At 38.3% G+C, this 23,556-nt stretch overlaps 1 protein-coding gene across 7 annotated transcripts in view; it reads left to right on the forward strand.

Annotated features, from left to right (window-relative positions):
• PTPRM (protein tyrosine phosphatase receptor type M) overlaps nt 1-23,556 on the forward strand; it is a 732,676-nt gene that overhangs the window by 201,858 nt on the left and 507,262 nt on the right. For all 7 annotated transcript variants that reach the window (XM_027766560.1, XM_027766561.1, XM_027766562.1 and 4 more), the window contains one exon: nt 6,908-7,201. In XM_027766560.1, the coding sequence (XP_027622361.1) occupies nt 6,908-7,201 (294 nt within the window). The remainder of the gene's footprint in view (nt 1-6,907; nt 7,202-23,556) is intronic.

The raw sequence follows: 23,556 nt of genomic DNA on the forward strand, positions 1-23,556 counted from the left end.
TTAAAACTCACGCCGGGCGCGTGTGCGTGTGTGCCCATGATCCCGGGAGGAGAATGGAGGAGAAGGGATTGTGGCGTGACCATCCCCCCTGGGGGGTGATTTCTCGCTTTCTGTCTCTATGTCTCTCTCTGTCTGTCTGGCGAGCGCACGCGCCCTATAGGGAAAAAATCTCTCTCAAAAAAAAAAATGCATGTGGCACTGAAACTACGTAGTGAGCAGCTCACACCTCTTGGGATCATGAGGGGGAGGGTGATCTCACTTTCAGATCCCATTTATCTTTGATCTTCATGTGGGAATGCATGTCAGAAAATCTTCCCAGAGCCAGTCCCATGGACCTAGTTAAGGGAGTCAGCTCCCACATGACTGACCACAATTCAATTCCTAGCCCCAATGGCTTGAAAAGCATACCAAACACACAAATCCTGAAGGATGGAAAAATGGAAGAAAAGGGATTGTAATGTGACCATGTCCCATCAGGAGGTCCTCTCTCTCTCTTTCTCTTTCTCTCAAATATATGCACCTTCTGACAATTCAGAATTGTCCACGAGACAATTCCAAATTAAATATGAATGTCTGCCCACCTGTAAGGGTACTTCACAAGGTTTGTGGAAAAATGGAATTAAAGTATGCATTTATTTTGCTACAAAATATTTTGGAAATTTGTGCAGTATTTTATGATGTGCATTTTCCATGGACTGTTGGAAGATCACTCGTATTCTCTATTCCCTTCTCCTGCCACACCCCATTGAATCAGAATCTCTAGAGACATAACTTCCATTATGAAACCTGCAGGTGATTTGGGTATATGCTTCTGTCATGCGAATGCTGCTAATATCAGTCACATACAGCTTGTGAAAGAAAATGCTTATCAGTGAGCCTACTTTGAGAATTATTCATCTGCAGCAATGTATTTTGCATTGTATTCTTAGGTGTTTTGGTTTGAGGTGGAACTGAGGTAACTTGTCTGGCTAATATTTGAGCTCAGGTTTAATATCTGTAATGAACCTAAAACTTCATAGTTATACAAACCCTACCCTGGTGAAGGCTGTTTGGGAAGTGAGGAGTCATATGTAGAAAATGAACCCCAGTTTGCCAAGGAAACCAGTAGAGTAGCCCACATATTCCCACAAATGAGTTCATTGTCATCATCAATACTGCTCCTCTTATTTGATTTGCTCCGGGTTCACTTCTTTCTGATAATGTGGCTACTGTGCTGCTGTCCTGTGTCCAGCCAGTGCCCATTATCAAAGCTTCCTGCTTCTCGATCAGTTTGATGCAAACCTAGTAGCTTCTCTAAAACTTGCCTCTGTGGAGAAGTTAATTTGTTGGGAGTTATAAGTAAATCAGACATTTCTAGTCTGCCAGAACAAACATAAACAGAAAGAATGAGTGGGTTCTCCCTCACATCTGTGCATAGCATTTTCCTGTTTTACGACCGCGTAGTAGTCTCTTGGCTCATTGTGATAAAAATGTGCAGGCATCTCTTTCCTTCACTCCACGCTGCCAAAGCTGGCTGTGATTTGTGTGCAGATAGGGCTCAAATCTGAAATCTGGCTTTTCCTCCACTTACAATGTTGTATCATCTTTTCTATATAATTCTTAAGAATAAGATAACATGCTGGATTCTACTATGTTAATAGTTATCACCTTGAGACAGTTACTTCAGGATATATGATAATATTTTTTGGCCACATATTGATAATTTAACACTTTTTATATGTCACATAATAGCCATAGAGCTGTTTTACAAATGGGGAAAACTCCATAGTGTTAAATTTCTTTTTTTTTTAGAGAGATTTTTGCTTTCGGGAGCATGCACTCACCAGCAAGACAGAGAGACATAAAGCAAGAAATGACCCTCCATGGGCATGGTCATGCCACAGTCACTGCTCCTCCCATCTCCTCTCCAGATTTCAGACACACATACATGGAGCTGGCATCAGTTTGAAGCCACCATGAGTTTGAAGCCACTGGGTCCAGGACTTGAACCTTAGTCAACCATGTGGGAGCCAGTGACGTAACCATTACACCACCTGCTGGTCCCCATAGTGTTAGCTTTCTTTAGGTCATGCACTGATTTGGTGCCAGTTTCTTGAATAAAGCCTGGGTCATTTAATTGCTTAACTATAATTTTTAACTTTATTCACGTCTATCACTGCTTTTACTAACCAAGAGCATGAAAATATTTCTTAAAATATCCACAATATTGGGAACCAGCAGTTAGCGTAATGGCTATGCCGCTGGACTCCCACGTAGTCGACCACGGTTCGTGTCCCAGACCCGGTGGGTTAAAACTCACGCCGGGCGCGTGTGCGTGCGTGCCCAAGATCCCGAGAGGAGAATGGAGGAGAAGGGATTGCGGCGTGACCATCCCCCCTGGGGGGTGATTTCTCGCTTTCTGTCTCTATGTCTCTCTCTGTCTGTCTGGCGAGCGCATGCGCCCTACAGTGAAAATCTCTCAAAAAAAAATATCCACAATATGTGTATTATATATGTATATCAATGCCATATTTAACTACATGGAGTATGTATTTATGTAATGAAATATGATATTGGTGGGACCAGCATACAGTGTAATGGTTAGGTCATTGGAATCCCATGTGGCCGACCACGGTTTGAGTCACTAACCTGGCAGCTTGAAACTGACACTAGGCACGTGTGTGTGTGTGCACCCAAAACCCCAGGGGGAGAATGGAAGAGAAGAGATTGCAGCATGGCCAACCCCCTTTGGGAGTGATTTCTTGCTTTATTTCTCTGTCTCTCTGTCTTTCTCCATCGAGCACATGTGCCCTATAGCAAAAACTCTCTAAAAAAAGTATGATATTGACATATATATATAACAGGTATTTCACATATGTATATCACTTAGATATATTTATAGGTATGTATATGTGTATAAGTTTTCTCATCAGTGGTTTGATTTAGAATTAGTTCTGTGGTATCCTTTCACTTAAAATAAGAAATATTTTAAATGGCTTTTTATCACTTTGTATAGATTGAGATTCTTCTCTCCCTCTCTTTCCTCCTCCTTTCTTTTCTTCACTTTGGAAAAATTTGCTCAAAATTTAAATGTTGACTTATTCTTGTGCTGATTCTTCCTTAAACCAAAGTCCTTTCAAATGTCTATCTCAATTGTTTCCACATTCTAGTTGAATCTTTCATTTGATTGATCATATCTGGTACTTTTCTTAATGGGGAATTAATTTAGGAGATATTCTCAGGATAAAAATGCATTAAAGCCTTGTCTATTTTAGACTACTAGCAATATTCAAACTAGGTGAATTTACTCCCTTTGTGACCTTGTTCCCACGTTATATTTGAATGGCAGTTCAATAACCCTTGCTAGCTAGCATTTGCAACTTGCTTTTTCAGCCTGGCTACATAAATGCCTCTGGATGTGCTATAAAAGACCCATCTCATGTCTGGGTGCAAGGAGTTGCCTAATGATATAAATTGATGTTAAATTCTTGTGAGTTAAGTCAGAAATGTTTAAAGAAATGAAGAGCTGGCAGAAGGTTCCAGTTTATAAACAATAGGAACAATATTTTAGTAAATTTCTATTATGTCTGTACTCTTTCAAATAAAATTCATTACAATTTGGTGTCGTATTTTGACAGAGTATAATGAAAATTTCCTAGTTGTTTTAGAAAATCAATATGACTTACCATACTTTGAGTAGTAAAAAAGAACAAAGACTCCTCAACCCAACAAAGGGAACTGATGTTGCTCATTTATTAGTTGGTCTAGGAATCAGCCTGGTCTCATTTCAGGTGTAAACTTCAGATGGTGCTTTTGTAGCTTTCTTGAGGACCTCCTATCTGTAGGAACATGACTGTGATCGATTAGCCATGTCTACTGAGGACAGGAGAAATTACAGCAAGCAAGCTATTGTATGTCAGTGGTAGGACATAGCAGTCTTTATTTTCCATGTGTTTGTACAAGCAAGATAAGTTGTTAAAAACAAAATATACCAAAAGGCACGGACCACCTGTAGAAACATTCTTGGGAAAAATCATTAGATCTTATGTTTTTCTGAGATGGCAATTCATTGAGGTAGAAACATGTTATTTTCAATAATGATCTCATTTATCATATATGGTGCCACTTGCATTCAGATTGGCATATGAAAGACCTTCATTTAGTGCCCAAAGAGCTATTCAACTAAGATTTAACTAATATACTGGGAATATATGAGCGCATGCGCCCTACAGTGAAAATCTCTCAAAAAAAAATATCCACAATATGTGTATTATATATGTATATCAATGCCATATTTAACTACATGGAGTATGTATTTATGTAATGAAATATGATATTGGTGGGACCAGCATACAGTGTAATGGTTAGGTCATTGGAATCCCATGTGGCCGACCACGGTTTGAGTCACTAACCTGGCAGCTTGAAACTGACACTAGGCACGTGTGTGTGTGTGCACCCAAAACCCCAGGGGGAGAATGGAAGAGAAGAGATTGCAGCATGGCCAACCCCCTTTGGGAGTGATTTCTTGCTTTATTTCTCTGTCTCTCTGTCTTTCTCCATCGAGCACATGTGCCCTATAGCAAAAACTCTCTAAAAAAAGTATGATATTGACATATATATATAACAGGTATTTCACATATGTATATCACTTAGATATATTTATAGGTATGTATATGTGTATAAGTTTTCTCATCAGTGGTTTGATTTAGAATTAGTTCTGTGGTATCCTTTCACTTAAAATAAGAAATATTTTAAATGGCTTTTTATCACTTTGTATAGATTGAGATTCTTCTCTCCCTCTCTTTCCTCCTCCTTTCTTTTCTTCACTTTGGAAAAATTTGCTCAAAATTTAAATGTTGACTTATTCTTGTGCTGATTCTTCCTTAAACCAAAGTCCTTTCAAATGTCTATCTCAATTGTTTCCACATTCTAGTTGAATCTTTCATTTGATTGATCATATCTGGTACTTTTCTTAATGGGGAATTAATTTAGGAGATATTCTCAGGATAAAAATGCATTAAAGCCTTGTCTATTTTAGACTACTAGCAATATTCAAACTAGGTGAATTTACTCCCTTTGTGACCTTGTTCCCACGTTATATTTGAATGGCAGTTCAATAACCCTTGCTAGCTAGCATTTGCAACTTGCTTTTTCAGCCTGGCTACATAAATGCCTCTGGATGTGCTATAAAAGACCCATCTCATGTCTGGGTGCAAGGAGTTGCCTAATGATATAAATTGATGTTAAATTCTTGTGAGTTAAGTCAGAAATGTTTAAAGAAATGAAGAGCTGGCAGAAGGTTCCAGTTTATAAACAATAGGAACAATATTTTAGTAAATTTCTATTATGTCTGTACTCTTTCAAATAAAATTCATTACAATTTGGTGTCGTATTTTGACAGAGTATAATGAAAATTTCCTAGTTGTTTTAGAAAATCAATATGACTTACCATACTTTGAGTAGTAAAAAAGAACAAAGACTCCTCAACCCAACAAAGGGAACTGATGTTGCTCATTTATTAGTTGGTCTAGGAATCAGCCTGGTCTCATTTCAGGTGTAAACTTCAGATGGTGCTTTTGTAGCTTTCTTGAGGACCTCCTATCTGTAGGAACATGACTGTGATCGATTAGCCATGTCTACTGAGGACAGGAGAAATTACAGCAAGCAAGCTATTGTATGTCAGTGGTAGGACATAGCAGTCTTTATTTTCCATGTGTTTGTACAAGCAAGATAAGTTGTTAAAAACAAAATATACCAAAAGGCACGGACCACCTGTAGAAACATTCTTGGGAAAAATCATTAGATCTTATGTTTTTCTGAGATGGCAATTCATTGAGGTAGAAACATGTTATTTTCAATAATGATCTCATTTATCATATATGGTGCCACTTGCATTCAGATTGGCATATGAAAGACCTTCATTTAGTGCCCAAAGAGCTATTCAACTAAGATTTAACTAATATACTGGGAATATATTTATAAGCCAATGAAATGAAAAAAGAATGTGAGGTTTTAGACACTGAAAGAAACTTTCTTGGATAGAGCAGTGTTTGCTATTGATTTCTTTTGAGTGTTATCATGCTGGGCATAGCTTGTTCTTTACCTCAGAGCTTTCCTTTCCTTTCACTACTTTAATAAGACTCATTACTGGAAGTTCGTTGAACAGTAGCTGCAGTGGTCTTTATTATCCATAATGTTCAATTCTCCTGTAGTTAAGTAAGTCTATTGTGATAGTTTTTTTGGAGAAACAAGTCATTCAAAAAAAGTACTTACGATGAGACAAACTATCATTTCAGGCATATTTTAAAGAGATGATATCTTTGGAATATAAATATAAGGGAACTGAATTTAATGATGAAGAGAATTAGTATCTCGGATGATTTGAAGACACTCTCCATGAAGAGGTTGACAATGGAATGCTTCCTAGAGATTTAATACTACCACTTGAGTTTTTACCAGTTACTTTTAATGAGAAAAACAGTCTTTTGGTTTGCTTAGGTTTTTAAGATGGTTTATTTCGCAACTTTGAATATCGTGAAAACCTTTATCAATATGGTTTTTCTTATTAACCTGAATAAAACATTTTTATCAGTTCACTCGTGAAATGTTAATGTCATATATATCTTAATAATTTATGCCTGTTTTGCTATTTTTTTAAGACCTTGGAAATTCTTTTATAAAGTTTAGTTATGTATTTCTTTCATGGGACATAGACATAGAAAGACAGGTACCCCTAACAGAGTGCTTGCACCTTGATCTACTCGCAGCCTCAGCCAACCTAGATCATGAACACACATACACCTGGCATGGATAGGAATACCATGGGGGTCCAGATCTGGTACTTCTGTGCCATCATTTGGCCTATTGAGCTCTTTTAAAATCTGAAGACGAAAGCCCCTGAGGGACAACTCTCTGGTTTGCCTTTCAGAGCCACCTGTTCCTATAGCCCCACCTCAGCTCGCCTCTGTGGGAGCAACCTACCTGTGGATACAGCTCAACGCCAACTCCATCAATGGGGATGGACCCATCGTCGCCCGGGAGGTGGAGTACTGCACAGCCAGTGGGAGCTGGAATGACCGGCAGCCAGTGGATTCCACAAGTTATAAAATTGGACACCTTGATCCAGATACGGAATATGAGATTAGTGTGCTCCTCACCAGGCCAGGGGAGGGCGGCACTGGGTCTCCTGGACCAGCTCTCAGGACGAGGACAAAGTGTGCCGGTGAGTCTAAGGAAACCTGGCACGACTTGTCACGGTCTTTCTAGACGTTGACTGGCAGTGCTGGGTTTTCTGATGTGGCCACAGGTTTGTCTCAGGTCTGTCAGCATCATGTGTGTGAGCAGCAAATTCCCCTTAGTCTATGAGCACTAGAATGGCACCTTGTGAACTTTGGGACCAGGAACCTTGAGGCTTAGTATCTCTCAGCCCACCTCTCCCCTTTATTCCTATTCTGAATTTGGACCTTATTCTGAGTCTCATGTTCTCTAGGAACTGTCTCTAATGTTCATAGAAACTATTTATTCTAAGGACATCTGCTAATAATAGGCCAGACCCTTTTGCTCTCGTCCCTTTGTTTTATGTTCTCGGTTAATGTGCTTGTAGTCCAGAGGGGCTGTGGAATAATCGATTCCATCTCAGAGATAGCTTTAATGCTATGTTTTCGTTGATAGACATTTAATGGAGGGGCTGCTGGCTGATGACCTGGGGCCCATTTGTAACATAAGCAAGAGTGATTTGTGGCCTGCTTGTAGTATTTAACTTCTTGTATTATAAAGTTCTAATGGCACTAACCACATTCTGTAACTTAAATAAAGCAGGGTCAATGGAGAGAGAGATGTAAAGTCTTTAAATAATCAAAACCTGAAGCAAGCTGCCGTTTGGAGGTTATAGACTTTCTGTATGACTACTGTCTGGTAGGAAACAGAGAGAAATAATATCTTCAGATACTGAAATACTCTTTTATCATGTAAATGAAGAATCCCTATGTTGAATTATGTGTTGAGATTCCATAAATTTTCATAGAGTTAGTTAATTTTTTGGAAAGAATTATTTAAAAAGACATTTCTCAGTATGTTCCTTTTTTTTTTTTACATTTTAAAAGTACTTAGCGTAGTCTGATCTTATCTGCTAGGTGAGAGAAAGTATTGAACATTTACAGTTGTAGCTGTTTTCATTTCTCTTCATAATTTGGATGACCTTATTTCTATAAGTTCATTGTTCATAAAAACGTTCTTTTGAAAAAGAAAAGATTCAAGGCCTCAAATAATGCGGCTTGATCTCACATGGCCAACTGTGCTATTTGAGTCCCAGACCCAGCAACTTAGGAAATAATACTAGACACATGTGCATGCCCCAAATCCCGAAAGGAAGGAGAGATGGAGAAGAAGGGATTGTGCCATGATCATGACCATGACCCACAGAGGGTATTTCCTCACTCTCTCTAGCAAGTGCACTCACCTTTTGGAAAAGTTTTTTAAAATATCTATTCTGTTGTTATAAAAGGAAACAGGTACTTCTTTCTTCTGGAGATACATGGGATTGAGGTTTATGATTGGTGTGTATTTTCAGACATGGAACTTTGCCATTTTGTTCATATTGAACCTGTTTCCCAGTTCCCACACCTGTATCCTCATAGCACCGGGCACTTCAGTCTTTTAAGTAAGATCTGCTGTCCTGGGTTGGGGTTTCCTGCAGCCCTGATTGGTATTTCTAAGGAGAGAGAAGAATAACCTTTTATTTTCTTTAACCCTCACCTTCTATCTTATATTAGTTGAGTAGATTCTTTCCTTTATGGGAAATAATTTTTTATGTGATCTTTTTCGTTCTATTTACTATCAGCTGCACCTACTTAATGTTTCCAGTTCTGTTTTGTCTTTTTTTCTCTTTACATTTTTGTGTCTCTTTTTCATAGTTTTGTGTCTGTGCATTCAGCAGTTGCCATGTTGTGATGTACAGTTGACTTGTGAACAGTGTGGGTTTAGGGGAGCCAAACCCTTTTGCCATCAAAAACATACATGAAACTTTTTAAAATTGCTCATTCCTTTTATGAGAGAGAAAGACACATACACACACACACAAACACACACATGCATGTATGCAGCATCAACAGGGTTTCTTGCCATGGTCCCTCCCACCCCCACAACCTGCCCAGCCAGCCAGGACCATGAGCACATGCACCCGGCATTTACTGGTTTCAGATTCACTAAGGAACTGAGCCCACAGTCCTCCCAATGGATCCCACTTTGCCTGAGCTGTTTGTTACTGCTGCACAATCAAGCCAGCCTCCATAAAAGTGTTTGACTCCCTCTAAAATTTAATTACTAATAGCCTATTATTGATTGGATACCTAACCGATAATGGAAACTGTCAAATAACACATACTTTGTATGTTATATGCATTTTATACTATATTTCTATAATAAAGTAAACTAGAAAAAATTATAAGGAAGTGAAAATACATTTACAGTATTGTACTATACTTTATACTGTATTTATTAAGACAAAATGTGACATATAAGGGGACCCATACAGTTCCAACAGGTGTTCTGGGTTTAACCATGTATTTTCGGAGTTATATTGCATGTATGTGTGTCTGTTTCCAGGAAGCCTCTTGATGCTGCTGCACAGACAGGGTAGCTTTTATTATAGACAGGCAGTCCTTTTTTAAGAAATAAAAACAAATTTTTACGTTATTTTTTATATGTCAACACTGTACCGAACAGTATAAATCTCACCTAAGCAAGGAAGCCTCGTGATGAAATGAGGCCTGCAGGTGACATGGTGTGTGTTCCTGGTTTGTACATACTGACATTGGATATTTTTTAAAAAGGCGTGGTTCAGCAAGTCAACTTTAGAAAACAGGGAGGCATGTTAGGTGAGAGAGTCAAAGTTAGAAATAAGAGGGACAGCCTGTTAGGTGGATAAGGAAAGTGAAGTCAAGAGAGACTTTTTACTATAGGAAGAAAGAGAGTTCGCCATTTTTCCAGTTCACTGTTTCTTGACCTGAGGCTTTTGAGAAAATCTGCAGGTAAGATCAGTAATCACTGTTGATGATCTGTATAAAATTGTGGGAAGCAAGATAGAGTGAAGAAGACAGGTGGTGTAACCTTATAAACTGGAGACTTTGATATTGGCCCCTAACCATTATTCAGATGGTTTATGAGCACAGGGTTTATAAAGAACAAGGTATGGAACTCATAAACCTGGGGGTGAGTATAAGCATACTGTAGCAGCATATGGAAAGAGTCCTTAGCCAGGCTTGAACAGTGGATGACTCTAACAGGGTGATAAGTAGCAGAAATAAACGTAGATTCATAGTATAGTTTAAAAGCCATTGGAGTGATTAAATTTAGCAACAGCATTTATAAAGAAGAGATTGAGGATTTCATTTAAATGCATGTGAATCTTTTTTTTTTTTTTTTTTTTGGAGAGATTTTCGCTATAGGGCGCGTGCGCTCGCCAGACAGACAGAGAGAGACATAGAGACAGAAAGCGAGAAATCACCCCCCAGGGGGGATGGTCACGCCGCAATCCCTTCTCCTCCATTCTCCTCTTGGGATCTTGGGCACGCACGCACACGTGCCCAGCGTGAGTTTTAAGCCACCGGGTCCGGGACACGAACCGTGGTCGACTACGTGGGAGTCCAGCGACATAGCCATTACGCTAACTGCTGGTTCCCAATGCATGTGAATCTTCAAGATAATCGATACTGTATTCATTGTTCCTGTTATACTAATGCGTTATCTCCCCCAGCCCCAACCAATTTTTATATAATCTCAGGCTTCCTCAGGAAAGTAGAATGCTCATGTTGAAGGAGGTGATAACCTTGTTCTATCAGTGCTAGTTAGCCTGACCATAATTGTCATGTTTATTTCTGGTCTCTGCATTTTAAGAGAGCACAAAATATAATAGATTGTGCCCAGAGGAGAACAACCAGGATAGGAATGGTTGTGGAACTTTGCTTGACTAGTGAGGCATGGTTCAGAACTGAGAAGGAATGGGGAAGGATTGGGGACCTGTGCAGATTTGACAAGAGCTGAATAACAGGTAGTGAATTTCTTGTGCTTATTATTTTTTTATGTTCTGTTTTGTTTTCTTAGCGAGCAATGATATCAATTTTAGTTTCAGCACTTACAGTTTAAGCAGAACCAAAATTGTGCAAGGTGCTATGTTCCAGAAGAGGGTAGAGCTGGTTGGCCTTGAACATCTTTTCAATATGAGGATTCTATGATTCATTTGTTCTCTTTCTCAGGAAGTAACCAATTATATATTTCTACCATGAAAGTCCTTCACTTTGGGCTAGTCTTATTGCCTAGTGTTTAAGGGAGTCAGATCCCACATGGCAAAATATGGATTGATTCCCTACTCCAGCAGCTTAAAAGTGGTGCTAGGCACAGCCTCACGGGGGAATGGTTTTGCTCTTTCCATCTCTGTCTGTCTCTAGTGAGCACGCACATCCTCTGGCAATTAAAAATATTTTTTTTAAAAAAAAGGAACAGGGGAAATAAAAAGGTTTTCAATTTCACTTTGAGATTATCCTTTCTCAAATACTCTAATCATGCTTATTGAGTATCTCTACAATACAGACCTGGTAGAGGTCTGTATAACCTTCCCGAAGCGAGGAAAAATAGTTTCTATTGCAGCTAAAACAGATTATGTTTGAACAACGGACTCTTTTTTAAATTAATTTATTTTTATTTATTTTACATACTTTCACTGGACGTCACCACAGCATACAGAACGTGATTTTTCCAACCATAGCGTTGGTGGTTCAGTGGTAGAATTCGCACCTGCCAACCATAATATACTGTAGAGTGGCTTAAACATATATGTTATTGTCAACAAATTATTTTCCATTTCTTATATATATATATATATATATATATATATGTATATGTATGTATGTATAGTAATATATATTATATATGTATGTATGTGTGTGTGTGTGTGTGTGTATATATATATATATATATACACACACTCATATATATATATATATTCTCCCTATTTCTCATCTGCCATTTCTAATCCTCTTTCCACCCTGTCTCTGGTTTCTGCAGTTGCTGAAGAACTGCCTCTTGTTCTAAGACTCCCTGCTTGGTTTTTATGCTAAAATATCACTTCCTTTACGAAGTGATAGTGTTGGTGGGTGCTAGAGCCAGCTGTTAAGAACACAGACTCTGGGACTAGCTGCCTAGGTTTGAGAGCTGGCTTTGCCTGGAGCCAGACATGTCAGACAACTGCTGACCTTCTCTGGGCCTCCATTTCCATATCTATAAATGGAGCTAATAATAACAATAGTGTCTATTATGAAGCTTTTATGAGCTAATGCAGATCAAGTGCATAGAACAGAGCCTTACATATAACAAGTGGTCAATCATAGCTGTCATTTTTAAAAAATATACCCTGAAAATATACCCTGGCAGCCTGATTTCATTACCCCAGATGTTTTAGAAATATCATTTATCTGGGAAATATAAAACTGCAGCTTTATATCATAGGCTCATAGAATTCTCTGTAATTGAGCATTGCATTAATCACAGACATCATTCTCTCCTTAATTAAATCCATTTGTTTTGGCCAAAATCTGTGTTTTTATTTCTGTGCTATATTAACAAGAACCATCCTGTTGTGTCTTGGTGACACCCATGAAGCTGTATTTAGCTTCTCATATTAAAATAGCAAAATCACTATCTGTTGCCTGTCCTCTGTACAATGGAATTGATTTTCTTGTGTGACTTGTAGGTACAATCTCATTACCTGGTCAGATTTCTGCCAGAATTGTATTATAGCACACTTTCAGGGTGCTTGATTCGTACGCTTCTGAAAATTATTTCCAGATACATGCACTGGCTTTCCACATGAGACCTTGATTCAATCCCTTAGTTCTTCTGATTCCACATCTTCATCTCTAAATAGGGGCAGCAACACCTGTCCTGACTGTATCAGAGATGTTTTTGAAGATCAGGATACATCTTATCTGTAAAGACATTTTCTAAATGATAAAATGCTCTACTTACATTCTTTTTTTTTCTTTACATGATTATAGTCAGGAGCTAGCTTCAAGATTTATATACATATCCAATTATATCCCAGCCTTGCAGTTCAACTATAGTTGGGCAACTTCAGGGAGCTGAAATTCCTTCAGTATCCAGTTAAACAAAATGAAACTTAGTTTGTCATTTCTATTATGTCTTATATTCTTATAATTATGTGCAATCTGGATATCACAAGCCATTAAGTGATAGCTATTTGAAATAGAGAAATGGATGATGTTAGATTAATTTTCACAGTGGACACATTATGTGTTTTATTCAGAAATCTTGCTTTTTATGTGTCTTAGTTATTGGTTAACTATGTTTAAGTGGCTTACTAATAACTGGCCCCCAGAGTTAAAGAAGGTTTATGATAAACTAATGACTGAACAATTAAGATTGATGAGAGTGAAAAAAATAACTGAAAGGTATCCCTTAAGATTATTATAAGTAGAAATTTTTGAAAAAGAAAGATTGCACCTTTAATAAGAAATTCACGGGACAAGCAGTTGATATAATGGCTATGTCGCTGGACTCCCATGTAGTCGACCATGGTTCGAGTCCTGGACCTGGTGGCTTAAACTCACATAGAGCACGTGTGCATGAGTGCCCAAGATCCCGAGAGGAGAATGGAGAAGGGATTGCGGTGTGGCCATCTCCCCTGGGGGGTGATTTCTCACTTTCTGTCTCTCTGTCTCTCTCTTTCTGGCAAGTGCATGTGCCCTATAGCAAAAACCTCTCAAAATATATATATATATATTTATCGAGTGTCCACATTTGCCAGACACTGTTCCAAGCCCTGAGGGTAAAGTGACAAGACGAGATTCCTGCCTTCAGAATTTATATATTTGTGGGTATTGGAAGGAGGGAGTTATGGGCAATACATTAATATATATTCATCTAATAGAGTATCAGGTAATGATAAATGCTATGAAGAAAAATATAGAAAGGGATAGAAAGTAGAGAGGTCAGATATGGTATGTTTTATTTTTCTTACAGTAAAATAAACAAATTCACCAGCTTAACCAATTCTACGTGTACAGTTCAATAATATGAAATATTGGGTTGTCAGGGAAGTAATGACCCATTTTAGCATAGAAAAATATGTCATGACTTTCCAGACAACCTAATATGTTCAACCAATCTCCAAACCTTTTTCATTTTCATAACCTAAAATTCTGTGCCCATTAAGTACTAACTCCTAGTCCCTGCTTCCGCAATCTCTGGCAACCACATGCTACAGTCTTTATGAATTAGACTATTCCAGACACCTCATGTTAAGTGGAGTCTTACGATGTCAGTCCTTTTGCCAGTGATCCATCCCACTTAGTATACTGTCTTCCAGGTTCATCCATGTCATAAGCACATGACTACGCCTTTTTAATTACTCTGTTCATTGAATTGTTTGTGCTTATTTCATGTGATTATGAACTAAACTAGCTGGAGACTTTAAACTCTGACTTTGACTTGCAGTTAAATTAATAATTCTCAAAGTTTAAAAATGCATCATCTTTATGACTTATTGAAGATTTGGCCAATAAAGCATATCGTACTGTGTTTCTAAGGAGCTGAGGTACAACCACATTCCCCAGAGCTGCTGTGTTCAGGTAACATCCACTGTCAGCCTTCTGTTTGTTGAGAATAAAGAGTGATGTTAAGTTAGTGTTTTTTATAACTTACCATTCCTTTAAATTAATAATGGCAAGTAATTTTTTATTCCTGTTTGCAGAGAGGTAAGTTTGTTGTATAAATGCCTAGTTGTAGTCTTTTACATAACTAATAATAAGCTCGAATATATGTTATATGAAAGTTCATTTTTGGTCTACTTTAGATGGTTTGTCAACATGCAGTTGTCACTATCTCTTCTGCAGTGTTTTCAGTGACACAGATACTAGACATACTTTTCATTATTTTGAGTCACTTCACCTTTCTGCATTTTGCATCTGTGTGAGAATGAGTGTCATGAGTGTCTGCTTAACCCACTGTGGCATGCATTTTTTGTGTGTGTGCTTCTCCTGATCTTTGTGATGACACTTACTCTGTTGCATTTGAACAAATGTATTTGTAGCACTTTGTATCTTTGCCATGCCCTTTGTTGAACAAATAAACATACACAAACAAGGAATCAGTGGTCCTTCAGGGTAGGGATCAGCATTCTTGACAATGGGGATTTTATACTAACAACAAGTTTACAGTATTGTATTTTCTTTTGTCATATACCCTGAGCACACTTCTCAGTATGCTTTATATGTAGTATAGCTCTATTGTAGCAAGCCCAGTCTAAATGCCATGAGATTTAGGTTACTATTGGTCTAGAGAGATTAATTTCCTGTGCTTGCCTAACTGTGAGACTAGGGTGACTCATTTTAATACACCAGAGTGAGAGTCACATATTAGTAATGAGTAATGATAGATTTCTTTGCAAGGAACATCACATTGCAGCTCAGACTGCATGATGCCTACATTTGGTCGAAGGCATTCAGTTTTCCACCTATAATTATTATTCTAGTTCCTTCTTGTGGGGGAAAAAAGGAATATTCTAGATAGAAAGAAGCCAATCTGAAACTAAACCCTGCCTGATTTATTCTCTCTTAAATCAAGAATAGCCAGATTTGTGGGGGTTTTTTAAAGAATTATTTTTAACTTTATTTATTGGTTTCTTTATTTAAATTTGACCAAAGAGGGAGAGAGTGAGAATGAGAGAGAGAGGGAAAGTGAGAAAGCAAGCCAGGTTCAGGACACAAAACATGGCCAGCCATGTGGGAGTCCAGTGCCCTTAATCACCAGGCCACCTGCAGGCTCCCAGACTTGTGTTTTCTACAGAATTGTCACCAGCATTCTGATATATATTTAGACTTCCACAGCTGACCCACAGGTACTCTGGAGCAAATAGCAGCCAGCCTAGCAATGGCTGTTATCCAGAAGGAATAAAGGCCAAAGAACTGGTTAAATGGAACATAATTTATTTTTAATTTAAGTTTATTTATCAGGGAAAAAAATTAAGTGTTCTAATTCTAAAACAGCTCTGCCAAAGGGCAACATGTTTTTAATGCATTTTCAGCACATTAAGCCATTAAGAACTTTTTTTAATTATAAACATTAAAAGGGCATAAAAGTATCTTCTCTCTTAGACTCCAGATATAAAAATTTGCTTTGAATCATGTCACACTGTGTACAGGACAGAAATATATAAGAGGAATTAAAAAAGTTTGTGGAAAAACTGGAATTGAAGTACAACTTTATTTTGGTGCAAAATAATTGAAATCTGTGCATAGTTTGTTTTGGTTTTTTGTTTGTTTGTTTTTTGTTTTTTAGAGCTTTTTGCTATAGGGCGCATGTGCTCGCCAGACAGACAGATAGAGACAGAGAGACAGAAAGCGAGAAGTCATCCCCCAGGGGGGATGGCCACGCCGCAATCCCTTCTCCTCCATGCTCCTCTCGGGATCTTGGGCACGCACACACACGCGCCCGGCGTGAGTTTTAAGCCACCAGGTCCGGGACACGAACCGTGGTCGACTACATGGGAGTCCAGCGGCAGAGCCATTACTCTAACTGCTGGTCCCTAGTTTTTTCTTCATATGCATTTTCCATGAAATTTTCTGAAGACCTCTAATATTAACATCAGAGTACCTTTTTTATTATACAAGTCCAGTAGACTTTATCTGAAATGCTTAGGACTAAAAAGAAGTGTTTCACATTCAATTTTTTTTTTGGGGGGGGGATTTTGGAATACTTGCTCAGATATAATGAGACAGCTGGAGAATGGGGTCCAAGTCTAACACTGCAATTAATTTGTCTTATATACACCTTATACAGAACCTAAAAGTCATTTTGTACAGTATTTTTGTGTTGCCACATTTTGAATGTAACCTGTCACATGCAGTCAGATAAGAAGTTTTCTACTTGTGGCATGACTCAAAAAGTTTGGATTTTTATGGTATTTCATATTTCAAATTTTCAGATTAGGGATGCTTAACTTGTAATATCGTCAGTCCCTTCCTTCCAGGCATTCATGCTCCAGAGGTTTTGAAATTAATACCTAAACCTCAAATCCTGCTGCCTTTAAGCACTTTTTCTGTGTCTAAACCCTAAGGCAGTAGTAATAGGGGGTAGAATAGAGCTATTGAGCGATTTTGTGTAAGAGACTGGGAAGCGCCTCTGAGAAGTACAGACGAATGGATGTGGTTGTTCTTAAAGATATCCAGTGACTCTTAAAGGGCTGTGATAGTTCTCTGGGAAGTGTCAAGCAGGCCTCTTGGCTGTGAAAAATGAGCATGCTAATGGTACTTCTTATCTTCCTCCAGGCTTATTTTTGAAATCTTTGTAGACAGGTTCCTATGTAGCTTTGAATACGCTGAGGAACGTAGAGAAAATTAAGAGAAAAAGCTGGGGATTGACAGAGGCCCGTGTTCTAACCCAACTCTCCCCACAATGGACTATTCTAATGGTAGCGGAAAAATAAAACCACCAAGCTGTTCTCGGCTGTATTTTTTATCTGTAAGGTAGAGACTTGACCAGATTTCTCGTCCTAGTGCTCTGATTTCATCATTCCCTGTCATAAAGGGTTTTGCTCTGGGTAAAAACATCACTGTTATTAGTCTCAGTCCCTGTTCAGCACTTGCTCCAGGTTGCTGCAGGTGGTCCTACGGCCTCCAGTATGTTCGAGGTGGCCTCTGCTTCCTCCAACGTCATCTAGAAAAAGGAAGACATCTGTCTACTGAATCTTCTTTGGATACTTTTTAGAGTGACCCTGGGCCATCTAAATATTTCCCTAAATATCTTATATATTTAGCAAGAAAAAAATATTGATAAAAAAATGATTAATTTTTTTATTCCAGCAAATGTCTTAGTTCTATATCATGTTTATAACACAGTAGGGTTGTACTTATGGTCTGGATGTTAGCATTTATAACACACTGGGGCCCCATGCATAATCAATATGTACTGCAGGCTTGTGTTTTTTGATAGGGCATAATTGACTGTTTCAAATGATCTTAAAGGCTTGTACTTTTTGTCACTGCCTTTGTGAACATTCAGAGGAGATGATATTCCCCTGGGAAACGTCTTCCACTTTATGTTCTGACTACATGTGGTCAATCCAGGTCCTAATGATAATGGCTATAAATCCGCACCAAATTACTTATCCTTCCTGAATCTAAGTTTCCTAACACTTCTAGCCAGTGTTCTAAGCCAAACATCTTCCTTGCCATGCTTCTGGGAAAATCGTATATGCTAATACATGAACACTTGTTCACAGACTACCTTGGTTACCCAGTGTCCCTGAATCCTAAATAGGCTTGCTGTCAAATTCTAGTCCATTTATAAAATTAATTTTTATTACACCTGAGGATTTATACTGCTATAGTATCCATCCTCTTCTTTTTTCTTTCTTTCCTTCTTTTTTTTTTTAGAGAGAGACTTTTGCTATAGGATACATGCACTTGCCAGAGAGACAGACAGAAAGAGAGAAATCACCCTCCTGGAGGGGAAGGGAATGGCTGGCCACAATACTTTCTCCTTCATTCTCCTCTTGGGATTTTGGCATGCATACACATGTTCCTGGTATGAGTTTTTTAAGCTGCTGAGGGTCCAGGACTTAAATAGTAGTCGACTATGTGGGAGTCCAGTGACATAGCCATCATGACATCTGCTGGTCCCTGTATGGTAAAATCTTCTAATAGGACTTTCAAGCTGCATGAGTTGAATTTCATTTGACACATACATACCAAGTTGCATTTTGCTTTAGGTAAAACAAAAAGTATTTATATGTTCTCAAGTGAGTACCAAAAAATGATCACATGTTTACTGGAACATGAAAGAGCTTTCCATTTTTACTCAAGTGTAGTCAGGATAGAAGACAACAGAGATCCGGGATTAGCATTTGGCATAATGGCTATGTCGCTGGACTCCCATGTAGTAGACCATAGTTCAAGTCCCGGACCCAGTGACTTAAACTCATACTGGGCACATGTGCGTGCATGCCCAAGATCCCGAGAAGAGAATGGAGGAGAAGTGATTGCAGTGTGGACATTTCCCCTGGGGGGTTATTTCTCGCTTTCTGTCTCTCTGTCTCTTTCTGTCTTTCTGGTGAGCACATGCACCCTATAGCAAAAAACTCTTAAAAAAAAAAAAAAAAGGAAGGAAGAAAGAAAATAATATAACAGTGATCCATTATCCTCTTGGGGTTTGGGGCATGCACGTACACACACCTGGTGTAATTTTCAAGCCTTTGAGTCCAGGATTCAAACCTTAAGCTGGCCATGTGGGAATCCAGTGCCTTAACTACCATGCCACCTGCTGGCCCATGATGAGTGTTTTTGACACTTTTACTCCAAAGGTACTGCCCCCAAATTTAACACTTCTGGTTTCCCAGGATACAAAAAGCTTGAGGAGGGCAGCAGGTAAAGCAGCAAGGCTGAGTTGTCTTGGGAGACATGTTTCTTTTCTGCTTATCTATGCACAGACCTCATGAAGGTAGAGGACCTGTAATGAATGAGACTGGAGATGGGGTCCAAATACTGTAGTGGTAGGAACTGACGTACATAGATGAATCTTTCCAGTATGTGAACTGCTTTTGAATTAGGCTTACTTAGATTCTAACCCAAGAGCAAAAAGAGCTAGTCACTAGGCCAAATGGTATTACAGCAGTAAAATTAGATGTTCTGAGACTGGCCAGCATGGGAAAGTTCCCTGTTCATGTCTGGACATCTCCCTGAGTATGCTGGCCACACACGTGCCCATGACCCTGGGGGTGGATCACAGCACAGCATCAGGACTCTGTTGGGGGTACTATCTGTCTCTTTTTGTCTTTCGTACTCATGACAGAAATAACTAAACTTAAAAAAAAAGAATTGGTCCAAGATGGCCTTTATCTGCACACATTGTAGGAAAAGTTCATTTACTCATCAGGTATTTTGTGTGTTGTACCTGGAACCTTAAATACAGCATGTTCAAGACCAGGGTCAGGCATAGGACATACATAGATTCTTATCTCTGACCTCGTACGTCCATCCATTCTCCCCTCAGCTCACCAGATTTATTATCCTCTAATCAAACCAGCTCAGCTTATTCATCCCCATTAAGTGGATGAATGACTCACTGGAACACATTCAGTGGTATTTGGCCTCCAATTGGAACTTGCCTGGATAACTTGTAAGGATATGTCACTTATTAATCCTAAATTAATAAGCAAAATAAATGAGAGCTAAAACTTACACAGTAATCACAGCAGATTATAAAAGCTTGATGATATGTCAGACTTTTAGTTTACGAGGGTTAAACATGTTCCTTTGTTTATGTAACTTTTTTATAAATTAATTTTAAGAATATAAAGAGCTGGTAATTACATTACCTATTAGAATAAATTACAAGTGAATAAAAAGCTTTAAAAATGAATAATGCATATAAATGAAATTAAAACTACAAATACAAGAAATTTTATTAGGAAATATGGTTGTACCTCTTATTAAAATAAGAAAGATAATAGAACTGTTAGATATGAAAATTACTGATCTTCCATCCATGTTATTACCCTTGTGGAATGAGTCTATATAATATAGCTATTCAGGTAAAATACTTCTATTGACCAGACAGCAGTCTTTTTTCTTGTAGACCTGGGCAAATGTCTGTAGGCATATATTTATAGTTGGCATTGAAAATTACTTCTAGCACAAATTATCACTAGAAAATATATAAAAGTTAAAATATATTTCTGTTAAATATTTTGTACTGCTATCTCCCTACTCTTAGGGTATATTGTTCTTAATTTAAATAATAAATTCATCATAAATAATATTTATTTGTTAACATTTATATATTATTATTGGTCTCTTCTAATTAGAGAAGTTATAGATACCATATAAGAAGGCAAAAAATATAGAAGTATATAATAAAGAATTTTGTAGATTTCCTCATATTTTTTTCAGGCCCTATCCTGGGAAAAATCATTGAGAATACATTTGTGTTTATCTTTCCACATCTCTATGCTCATTTGGATATATAAATATTGGTGTATGACCCAATCTCTCCCTTATTAGACTAATAAAATGGGATTATACTGTACATGTCATTCTATAAATTGATTTCACACCTTGCTGTGTTCTCTGAATATCTCTCTAGTTGCTTGAGTCTAATACTGTATGTATATGTATTTATCTAGCTATTTATTATTTCCATAATATGTATACTCCTAATTTATTCAGTCTTTCCTCTCTTGATGGATAGTCAGGTTGTTGTTCACTATTAAAAGAAATAGTTTAATAAATATCTATAAATACATCTTCTTATACTCAAATATTTTAATTTCTATAGAGTATAGCTTTCTTAAGTTTGTTTATTTCTTCCATGAGAGACAGAGAGAGAAAGAGAAACAAAAACTCTGAACAGGGTTCCCATGCCACAATCAATTAGTAAGCCTCAGTCATAGGCATAGACACCTAGTGTGTGAAGAGAAGTCCCAGGACGTGAACCCAGAACCTTCCTATGTGGTCCAATTGTGCCACTACCGCACCACCTCCTGGCCTCTAGATTACAAGGTTTTGTTTGTTTGTTTTTATTTTTCAGAGAGATTTTTATTATAGGGTGTGTGCACTTGCCAGAAAGACAGAAAGCAAGAAATGATCTCCTAAGGAGGATGGCCATCCACAGTCCTTTTGTCTCCAACCTCCTCTCAGGACTTTGGGCGCACAGATATAGGTCCAGCATGAGTTTTAAGTCACTGGATAAAGGACTCGAACTGCGGACAACTATGTGGGAGTCCAGGGACATGACCATTATGCCACTTTGGGTTCATCACTGTCACAAATGTTCCACTCTGGAGGAGGATGCTGATAATGAGGGAGGTAATGTACGTGTCGGGGCAGGTGGTATACAGGGAGACAATCTCTGTATCTTTGGCTCAATTTTACTGTGAACCTAAAACTGTTCTAAACAAACAAACAAAAACAGAAAACAAAACAAAACAGAATCACCCTGTGTCTAGGGATGAGATGAGCCATCTCTGAGCCATGAATTGTGGAGGACTAAGCTGCACAAAATCAGAGATTTGAGGAGTTGCTGGGAAAGATGGGAGGAGAATAAGTACTGGGCAAGCAAATGGCAGTGTCCGGAATATACATTGACATGAACTAAATGCAGCATTGTAGTCAATGGCTATTGAGAAATTTGGTAAGATTTCTTTCTTATCTTGATAAATATGTTCAAATCTGTTACATGCCTTGGAAGATAGTGGTATTGTCTCTCTGGAGAATAGAACAAGCTTTCTTATTGTCCAGCATAAGAAAGATAATGACTCTTTCTGAGCAAAAGATAGGCAGGCTTGATTTGTGCCCATAATAAACTATTTGGGTTCCTAACCTCAGAGTCTTCAGCCATGATACGAGCCGACTTCCTGTGTGACATCCACCTGGACTGTTTTGTGTTGTCCCAGGGGACTTTGGGAGCAAGAACTCACAAGAACATGAAGCTTGTACTACTTGCTGTGTTGTTAGTAATAAAGTTTTTGTTTCTTTCCCAGAAGTCTCTGCTTGTTCGCCTGAAGGTTGGTTAAAATCTCAGCCTAGGATCCTGAGAAGCTAGAGGGTGTGGGAATAGGGGTTATAGTGTGGCCAAACCTGCCAAGGGTGCTCTCCACTCCACCATCTCTTTTTAAAGTTGACTGCCTTATAACTTCATCTGACTCCTACATTTTGTTGACTGAGAAGTCAAGGCCTGGATTATTGAAGCAACTTGCACATATGCAGTGAGACTGTTTGAACAAGTGTTCAGTGAGTGTTTGAACAAGTCTACTGTGAGTCTGTGTGTGCAAGCATCTGTGCATCTGTTGCAGAGTGCTCAGCAAGTCTGCTGCTACAGAGGCCCTGCCCAGAACCACGCTTCCTACTGTAAGGGCACTTTGCTTCCTGCCTCACTACACAGCCAGCCTCTGGGCAAAGCCCTGGGTTAGAGTTGGTTTGGAGGATGTTATTAGACAGGAAGCATCTCTCATTTCAAGACAACTAGATAAACTGACATAAATAGCGTGGGGAGGTGAGTTGTATATAACACATAGACATAACCTGACAGAGTTATTCAACATGAAGAGATATTTGTCTGCCAGGGTCATTTATCTGTAAGTCTGCTAAGAACTAAAATATAAAGTTAGTTGACCTTCTAGTATTTTTCAATTAATTCTATGGAGGTAGGTTATAATTTATTTTAAATGATAAAATGAGACCTGCTATTGGACTGCTAGGAATTAAATAGTCCTCATGACCCAAAAGACATGGACTTAGTAAGCTAGTCACAGTAAATGTTTTCTCTAAGGTTAAGCTTTTCACAATAGCAAGTTCATCCTGCTGACATATGAGGTTATTGAAAATATTTTTCTGTTCAGACATGGTAGCATAAATCTTTTTTTCTTTAAAAGGAATTTGTTTGTGGCCGAGTGAAATTGTAACTCTTGTTCTATACTTTATCAATATTATACTATGGTCTAATCTCTGTGGCACAACAGTAGTGTCCTGGACTGCAGAGCTGGAGGTCACATGTAGACCAGTGTTTGAT

Source organism: Tupaia chinensis, unplaced genomic scaffold (genome assembly GCF_000334495.1).
Source record: "Tupaia chinensis unplaced genomic scaffold, TupChi_1.0 Scaffold143584_1, whole genome shotgun sequence".
NCBI classification, from domain to species: domain Eukaryota; kingdom Metazoa; phylum Chordata; class Mammalia; order Scandentia; family Tupaiidae; genus Tupaia; species Tupaia belangeri.